Source organism: Chelmon rostratus, chromosome 10 (genome assembly GCF_017976325.1).
Source record: "Chelmon rostratus isolate fCheRos1 chromosome 10, fCheRos1.pri, whole genome shotgun sequence".
Classification (NCBI taxonomy): Eukaryota; Metazoa; Chordata; class Actinopteri; order Chaetodontiformes; family Chaetodontidae; genus Chelmon; species Chelmon rostratus.
The window spans coordinates 7739264-7749128 of record NC_055667.1 but is presented as its reverse complement, the minus strand read 5'-3'; the positions used below and the strand labels follow the sequence as shown (position 1 = coordinate 7749128).

Sequence of the window (9865 nt, the reverse complement as noted above, 5' to 3'; positions counted from 1 at the left end):
CAGGGGAAGTTTGGCCACTGTTTTTCACATGTTTGCTTTGCATTAGTTTTTGGTTGTGCATCATAAAAAAATAAACTCTCTCAGTAAAGCACACACATGCAGCTTTATGAACACGGTTAGTAACCAGTGGAAAAGTATTTTCTACTTCTGTCACATAATAATAAACATAGCTACTGCAGATGCATTTTCCAAAAATCTATCCACGCACTTTCTAAGTGCAGTTTCTCTACTTTAAACGCTGTGGAAGCCATGAAAACAATACTTTTCACGCCATCCTGACGTATTTTCCTACATGGTGACACGCTGCTCCTCTCCGATGATCTGACCTCGAAAAGGCTGCAGTTGGAATAAAATACATAATAATAATTTGACACTTGAGCTCAGTCATTCAAAAACCAGCTGGTACAGACAAAACGTCAACGAAAAGCAGGAGAGATTGTACAGATATGTGCTGAATTTGTTTTTTTTAAACTATGACGGAAAGAAATCTTAATCAAGGCTTTTTTGAAAGTTCTTTGCTGCTATTTTATGTGATTTGTAAAGTAATTTGTGTTGATATTTTAAATGTTATAAGACACACAAAAATGAATTATTATCAGATCATCTTTATGTTGCCAGTGACCGGACTGCAGAGAAAACAATGACTGATTTCCGTTAGTTGCTGCAGCAACAACCTGTGGTAATTTTGTAGGGAAGTACAACAGCGCCATCTGTGGTTTGTACTTTGTGGCAGTTGGACCGTAACAACATGGAAAACAGCAAAATCTAAAAACAGGAGACGATAACAGGAATGTATGATGCCATTAACATTATGTGAGAACAAGCCAGTTGTCACTTTCTTGCTGTTCTAAAGTGGGTTAAGTATTTTGTAGTAGACCGTGTGCTGTGCACAGTCATACAAGCAAAGTGCATCACAACAGTGCAGGTAAAGTTTGCAGAGGTTGCATTATTTCATTTTATATTATTACATACTTTTTTAACCTTATTAGATTTTACATTACTTGCAGAAGAGATTTCACAGGGGTCAGATGAACATTTGATAAAAAAAAAAAAAACACTTGCTGTGTACCTTTCAGCTGTGTGAAATGGAGAGCTATGATCAACCAGGTTTGATTCCATGCATAAATTACAAAATTCTTCCACTTATTACACTTACCCTAATTGTTCACGGTAATGTAGCACTTCAATACACCGAAAAATGATTCCATATTATCGCTGTAAAAGAAACCCATTGGAAGGTCATTTGATTTCACCAGGCAGGCCTTTTGTAAGGATGAAATAATTTAATTTTGTGACAGGCTGTTGCACCATGATCTTTATGTAAGATTCACTTCTTCTTTTTTCTATTTTTGCCAATAAAACCATAGCATTACAGTCAGACTTAATTACGCTTTTGTGCAATGCCACAACATTGTAAATCACATCTTGACAGCACCGTGTGATCACCGAAACAATACAAGAAGAAATGTAGCCTACTTTGCTGATCACTAGCACAACTACACTGATGCCACGGAGTCGTCACTCATGACAAAGCCACTTGTTTAAAGTGCTGCGTTGGCTGAAAGCTGCATTTGAATTATATTTAGGTAATTATGAGGATGCATTGCATCCCAACGCCCCCCCTCGGCGACGGGCTAGTAAAAAAAAAATATCGTCTGCAGTAACTCCTTTCTCTATTATATTTCATGAACATGGTTGTAACAGAGACACTAAATGCATCAGCATGTTTACTGGCCGTTCATTGGTTCCATCTGCTCCAACTGCGGTCCAATCACAGCGCAAACGGGCAGAAGCGTGCGCCCCACCTTGTTTCGGTCACGTGACGTAAGCTTACGAAGATGGTTGAAGTTTCTTCTTCCTTGAAGTGAAGCCCAGGCTGAAACCTAAACATCCTGCACACCGAGGGCTGGGAGTTGACCGCAGCGTTACCAATTTTGTTTTACAGCATCCCTTCGGACCGGGTGAGTGATGGAAACTAATAACAAGATCTCTCACTGGTAGTACTTGTTTTTCGTACCCTTTGGACTTTGGGATTTCCAGCCAGCCATGATGATGACAGTAGCTAGTAGGCTAGCAGTTAGCCAGGCTGGGATGGCAGCAGGCTGTCAGAACCGGCGGCCAGCTGACATTCAACACGTACTCAGCAACTCTTGTGACCACACCGCCGCTGTAAACATACAAAATGTTCTGCGTCAGTGCAGTTAATTAACTTAGCTAGCCCGGACGTACTGTTTCCCACAGTACAGCTAACTTGGGTTAGCGTTAGCTCGTTATCCAGTCCTAGTTGGAGTAAATTATGTAATCTTTGCCAACATTTGTTAGATTAGCATACCATAAAAGGAGTGTAGATGGATAATGAATACAATTTGGTGATCGTTGTCCGTGACTAATGCTCATGCTGGCTAGCGCATTTGGAGTTAAAGTGATAAGAGTTGCTTTCACAGCTACGTGCTCTCATATGGAGAGAACAGGACATCAAACTCCATTTAATGTCTGGTAGTTTGGTGTCGCCGCGATCTTTGGTAAAAATTGTGTGGAACACAAAATACGAGACTTTTGGAAAACATTAGGAGCCACTCAAGACATGGTATACGTATTATACATTAAGCCGCTTAGCAGTCATATCTGAAATTCAATGTAAAATATAAGCAGTGTTTCTTCACGCGACCTGAATGAACCAGCTGTCAGAAATATTTTGCTGATCTTGGCACCGTGGTGGGATGTCCAGCAAAGCGCTGGTAAAACGTCATTACTGCTTTTATGCAACTGGTTTCCTGCTTTCCAGTGTCCCCCACCAGCAGCTGCTCGGACTGCATAGTTTTGTCTCCTTGCATAATTGCAGTTATGTGGAGCAAATAGAATTAACAAGGGAAAGAGACAATGATTGCTTTTGTCACAGTTGTTAGCCATCTGTGACTTGGCAGGGTTGGTTGTGTTGGTTTGTGTCCTCATCTGCCACTGTTGCTCTCTAACTTTACAGGCAGTATCAAATGTTTAGTTATCTGGTGACTAACAGGGATGCTGGCTGCTGTTTTCCTGCCTGTTTTCTTAGGTGGTCCTCCTGTTGTGGGAAACTCACTTTTCAGAATCCATCACAAGGTTTCCAACACGGTCTCTTGACCTGAATGAAATAAGTCATGTTGGATTTTCATCAGAGACTTTGTCTGATTTTCAGTCATTCATTACTTCTATGCTATAGTGTATTTTGAAACAAAAAGAAGCATACCATGATTTTACATTTTGGATATTAGTTGAAAATGACACGGTGTGGACATCAAATAGATGCAGGACTCTCCAGTGTTGTTTCCTCAAGGCATCATAGTAAAACAACCTGTTTGTCCCTATGTCTTATAATCATACTAAGTTGGTCATCATGAAGCTGGTGATCTGCTCCATTGTTTTGTATGCTTAGTCATGGTGTAAACAGTTTAGGATAAGTCCAAGGAGTTACCAGTTCAGAGAATCCAATTTTAACCTATAGCTGATGAGGCTTTGACAAGTTTTGCTGATCACGTGCGCAACACCCTGCAAGAGCACACACTCAGAGCTCTATAGCAAGGAAATGGTGACAGTTGAACTCAAATTCAATCTGAAATGCCTGACAAAATCGACAAAGCACAAGCTACTGGCCTGTGGATGATCTTATTCAGCTGGTTAAAAAAAATCCAAGGCAGTCCATTGTCGAGTTTAATATTCAGTGACTACCCTCATCTACATCTCGCGGTCAGCCTGCTTGCGAGGCTGCAAAGTCAGCAGTTGCAATTAATTATTGACAGAGACTAAAGCTGTAGCCAAAGTGAAAGTTTACCCAGGAGCTCCTCACTTTCTCCTCCTCTGCCATGTGCATACTGGACGAGATAGACTGAGGAACATGCATTATTCAGAGATGCATCAGGGTAAGACCAGATTCCAGGAGAGATCACAGGACCTGACTCCCATGCCAGAGTTTCCCTCTCCTTTCTCTTTCATTGACACATTTGTCAGTGGTGCAACTTAGTTCATATCTTCTTGACATGCCTGTTTTGTTTTTTGTTTTTTTGTATTTTATTTTAAACATTATACAACTGGTGTTTACTTATTTTAAAGGGAAGATCATCCTCCAAACTAATTAACAATGTTTTGTTTCTTAAAATCATATGTTATTTATCTGTTACAGCTACAATTGATTTTGTGAAAATGTTTCAATGATCCAGGACAGAAAGCATAAACAACAGGTGTTGGTGTCAGTCCCCTAAGGCTTTTTTCAAGAGCTGTCAGTTTCTGATAATGTTTCTAAAATTGTACCAGGAGCAGTCCATCACAGAAGAGGCAAAGACGCAGGTCTTCAGTATCAAGAAGTGAATCAGCAAAGCAGCCATGAATATCTTCCCTCTGCATTTACAAAGTGTTATAGTGGCTAATTCATGGTCTGTTATTGGGTGACGATGTAGGGAATCACTAACTGAAGCAGAAATCGATTACTTGGTGTGAGGAAAAATGGTAAAGGCAGCAGCTCCCCATGGCAAGCTGGTATACACCAATCAGCCACAACGTTGAAAACCAACTTCCTGATATTGTGTCGGTCTCCTCGTGATGCCAAAGCAGCTCTGACTCATCTGGGCATGGACACAGCACGTACGGGGATGTTCTTCTCTGCATTCCAAGCTTTCCCAGCAGATCAATGTTATTCACTTCACCTTTCAGTGGTTTTAATGTACCTATGTGTAACCTTTTTGCATTCAGTTGACAGTTGTGGAGACACTTTTGTGGCTTTGTTTGCACTCGTGTGTATTTTGCTGTCAGACGCAGAGCAGGAACAAAGACACAGGTTGTATTTTGCGGTCAATTTAAAGTTGAAGATGCTAGATTAGGAAGTTTACAGTTTATATGTCCAAGCAGCATTTCACAGGCTGGTGGCCTGGCCTTTGTCTTTTATTGCCTGAAACTTGTAACAGAATGGCAAGCATGTTTGACTTGATGTTTTGAGCTTGCAGCCTGTTCTCTTATTGCTGTCCTGAATGCAAATATCAACAGTCGATTCCAGGAAGCAAAGACAATTTAAAATGTAGCCTCTTCATCTGTTAAACCCGATGCTGCAGATACGGTCATTACATTACATCGCATTCATTTGGCAGACACTTTTGTCCAAAAACAATTCACAGTGCAAGTGCATTTGATGGCTGCATGGGGTGTTGTGGAGGCACGGTGAGCTCTTTGACCTGGTGGCGACTGGATAATTGACTGTTTTTCTTCTACTGAGAATAACGCAGGGAAAGACTGCTTTATTCTGTGACTTAAAACTGGTTTAGGCTTTAAGTGCAAACAGATGAGAGCGACTGAGCACAGTCACATGTCATTAATACAAGCGAAACAAGTGTACATGTGGAAAGTCCACATGAGGTCATTTAGAGGCAAGACGTACATCTTACTTTTATCTGTAGCAGTGGGAAGCTAATTTGTCACCACCCTAATGATGTGTTGTCTGTGCTGCAGGCCTTCATCCCAGCCCTATGTCATGGCCGGTGGAGTCACCAAGTCGGGCACTTCCAATGGTTACCCTATGAAGGCACAGCTACAGATCATTGGTAAGTTTTCAGTCTTTTATCAACGTTCTTTTGTTATGTTTTTCATTCCTGTGCATTTCTTTTCTCATTATAAATTCAATGTTAATTAACAGTAACAGGCCTTTTTTAAACATAAAACAGGGAAATAGATAAATCAATCGTAAATAATGTATTAAATAATAATTAATAATGGCTGAATTCATATAGCTGCTTCAGTTTCAGGGTCCTGCTATTGTGCATGCTGGCTCATTGTCTCACAGTCATGGCCTCCTGGGACAATAGAACAGAGGGATAGTTAATGTTATTAGGAACACCTGGGCTTTGCTTACTATTATGCCAAAATGTCTGCTGTGATAAAGGTCTATTGTGAGAACTTACACTTAGTCTTGTTTGCCTTGTGTGTTTAATCTTGTGGTGATGTTTGTCCGTCACTGCATTAACATTTTGAGATCGTCACTACTGCTGCCTCACCAGCGAAATGCATTTTGTGCCGGTTTTAATTTCATCTGGTTTAATCCAGGTTTCATCACAGTCACGTTCCCCTGTTCTGCTTTTCATTGAAAAAAATGTGTGCTATATACCGAATTTCCCTGTTTCTGAACTATTGTTTTCCTTTTCCTCTTTCTCTCTGCACCGACATCACTGACTCTCTGCCGCACCGCTCCCGCTCCCTATCTCTCTGTTTCAGTGCTATCAGCAAAACTAAAAGAGAACAAGAAAAACTGGTTTGGTCCCAGTCCTTATGTGGAAGTGACAGTCGACGGCCAGTCCAAGAAAACTGAGAAATGCAACAACACCCACAGCCCCAAATGGAAGCAGCCACTCACTGTGTGAGTCAAGATCCTGCTGGGATTACCAAACCTATATATATTTGATCACATTTGTGATAATCAGAATTTTGCAATCCTGTTCCAGCCAGACCGGTGTTACACTGTATTTAAAATGCAAATGTTTGGTCTGTTTTGTAGCCTGTGTGCCGGGATATACCACACAGGACTCAGAGTGAATTCTAACGTTTGGTAGTTCGCAGGCAGTTTGCTCAGCTTTGATACACCTCTTACCCTAATTGTTTTGTTAGTCAACCTATTGGGTTAAATGTCACCAGTCTGGTATTCCAGGAAGCTCAAAACAAGCCTAACTGTTCTTTGCAAAAGCTTATTTTCTCACACTACTTTTATTTTCTCTGACTCCAACATATCTGTGCACACATTGTTTTAAATTATAGTTTTCAGTTCAAGTTAAAGGAAGTCCCAGCACTATGCTTTTTTTGTTAAATTACAGACTGTTCCGTAACTAAAACCATTTGTCAATTGGAGACTAACCACTTTAATCAGTTATGGCTTCAAGGTGCTCATCAATAATGTTGTAATACTTCAGATATCTTGAGAAGCTTATAAAGAAAACATACAAATGCATTCAGCGCATAGTAATCGATACCTGTGCTGCTGGCTGAAGTACAGTTCAACTCAGATGTACAAACACTTGTACAAGTGTATTGATGATCTGGTGTAACAAACTCTTGTGGCAGTTCTTGAGATTGCTTATATTCCTCATAGTGTGAATTAAGTGATAAAATAAATAAATAATAATAAAAAAAAACAGTAATATAAAAAATAAAATCACTGTCGTTACTACTTGAGATTTGTTTTTGAGGAAGAAGCATATCTTGGAAAATTACTGCTGACTGTAGTATTTGCCATTGCACATCAGAATTTCCTCCGAAAACTGTCCAGCGTCCAGCCCTTGAGGTGTTTCACCAAAGCATACAAAAATAGACTTCCTCATAATTGTCTAAAGTTGCTGGTATAACTGCAGCAGTTTTCTCTCAGAATGAGTCACCATGACTCTGTTTTTGGGAAGGATTTTCTCTGTAGTGTAACTTTTGAGTTTAGGATAATGCTGTGTACAGTTAAAGAATTGATATGCTATCTCCTGTGGTCATCACTTAACAAGGGAAATACCACGTAGTGGTGAGAGAGTTGGTCCGGTTCATTCACAGGAATCCTGTTTTCGAAGCATATACTGTACACTTGCACCACCTGACTCCCTGCAGTCCGACATGTTCGCACATCAGATGTCTTCTTAATTTTAGCCTGTCGAGGGCCTTCTGCTGTGCACAGCAACCTTCTTAATATAGAGTTCTCCTACAGTTTCACTGGACCCACGAGGTCAGAGTTATTATGTAACAAGTGTTTACTATGGGATGTAATCGGACCTGAGCCCAAGTGTCCACAAATGTTTTTCCCTGAGTCGCCGAGGGTGCCAGCTAAACAACTGTCATAGTGATGGTCATGGACACTCGCTGTCCCCAGTTAGCTTGTGAACTTTATTGTCTGTGGGTTGCTTTCACCACAAGACTGGCTGTCAGAAACACCACTTTGTTGCACAATATCATTTAAATTAGACGCACATAAAAAAGGATGCAGATGTGGTGTAACTGTGTGGTGGCGCGGTGGTTTACTGTCATTTTGTAAATTTTTATTCAGGGAACAGCAGATTATCAGAGAGCTCAGTGAAGCTCGAAACTGTGGTAGTCCTGATAATTAGACCTTGGGAGGGGGGCTTTTTGAAATCTGATACTCAGTGGACAAGAGCAGGGCGCTGCTCTTTTTATGTGCATTGTTGTATCAATGCGTTGTACATTCCAACTAAATTGTGTGTTTCAACAGGATTGTGAGTCCATTCAGCAAACTGGTGTTTCGTGTGTGGAGCCACCAGACCCTGAAGTCAGACGTGTTGCTAGGCATGGCCACGCTGGACGTCAGTGACACGCTCAAGTCTAACGACATGAAAAGTGAGTGTATGGGGGTGCCTCTTACCGCGTTGGCTCTGCTCGTCTCTCTTCAGCTGCACTTTAAAGGCAAAAAAAAAAAAGTGACACCTCAGACAATTGACATCACTGCTTTTGTCACAAAAATATGAGTCTACTCCCCCAGGAAGTCCTGCGTATGTGTGCATCACAAAATGAACTTTTTAATTTACATATGCAGTGTTTCCATAAAGGTGTTACATGAGAAAAGGTCAATGGAAATGATAAATGAAAAAAAAATCCACAATTTCACAAAAATGTTTTTACACTGCAGAGAAGAAGAAGCAGCTGTTTCTGTTGGGGGCGTATTTCCACATGTTCCCATAACACACACAAAAAAATCCTGAGGACCGCATGCTCTGGTAGATGGCTGATGCAACTGTTTTTGTTTTTCCTCTTTGAGGTTTATTGGTGGTTGGAAAAGAACTGGTTTTGTTGCTGTTCTGTGACCTTTACTTCTTCAACCACCATGCAGATTGTAGCTTATACCACCACCTTCTGACGAAACAGCTTTGTGTAGCCTAGTGTCCCGACTACAAACTAATTGATGTAAATGTGCTTACTTCACATTTTCTTTTTTTTCCCCAAAAAAAGTTCACTTCAAATTTGCCTGACACTTAGATGGAAACATGGCTATAGATGCACTTGGTGATATGTATATAGATGTGCAATAAGGAATACATTGGTCCCAGATGACATGACCTCTGGTGGCTTTGGATGGTTTTCAGTATGCTGAAGGTGGAGATAAACTGACTGAGAGCAACTACCACTGATCATAATGGATATGCAGCTGCATATCTGTCAACAAATACATTGCACAAGACCGAGGAAGAGGACCTACACAATCAGTAATTGTGCTCAAATGGCTGGCTAATAGCTAGAATGGGATACAGAGGGCCCTCCTTTAAGGTTTTATTTGGCTTACCAATTACCTGACAGGTATGGCATGTCATGCTTCTTAACACAGGATCAAAAGAAATGCTTCATTTCATTTCCATTTTACCAACCCCCATGTGCCCCGACTCATCATGAGAGTTGTGAAGAGCAAATCATGAAATTATATAGGATCCCAGAGAAAACTGTCGTCATACAGCACCCAGTTCTTTAACAGCACCTCCGTCTGAATAAAGAGTGCCTGATTTTTCACCTCATCTGCTTGGAGAACAGACTGGAATAGCCCCTTTTAGTGTGGGGTTGTCTCTTTGCTAACTCACCAACTCGCTATGCGAGATAGACAAGGACGTGCCAGACGGGGACAAAACAATTCCACGGCACTATGTCCTGCTTTTGCATAGTTTCGAGGAACCTGCACCAAGACCGGCCACATTCATGGCACACCCTGGACAGCTAACGGCTGAGCTTGTTGATTTAGGGCTAAATCAGGATACAAACAACAGCCCCAGCCAGATTAATGGAGACAGGTGATGCTTGTGGGGGTTTCAAAATGTCCATCACATACAAATTTGCCTTTACAATTGCCAACTTTAACCTTTTGTCACCAACATGTGTTTTA

The 9865-nt window shown here is 41.0% G+C and overlaps 1 protein-coding gene across 1 annotated transcript in view; it reads left to right on the top strand.

Moving 5' to 3' along the window:
* Positions 1-1828: 1828 nt before the first annotated feature.
* The window catches only part of itchb (itchy E3 ubiquitin protein ligase b), a 30553-nt gene continuing 22516 nt past the window's right edge, over positions 1829-9865 (top strand). The window contains exons 1-4 of the mRNA XM_041945810.1: positions 1829-1961; positions 5473-5564; positions 6232-6373; positions 8213-8337. Of these exons, the coding sequence (XP_041801744.1) occupies positions 5495-5564; positions 6232-6373; positions 8213-8337 (337 nt within the window). The 5' untranslated portion in view covers positions 1829-1961; positions 5473-5494. The remainder of the gene's footprint in view (positions 1962-5472; positions 5565-6231; positions 6374-8212; positions 8338-9865) is intronic.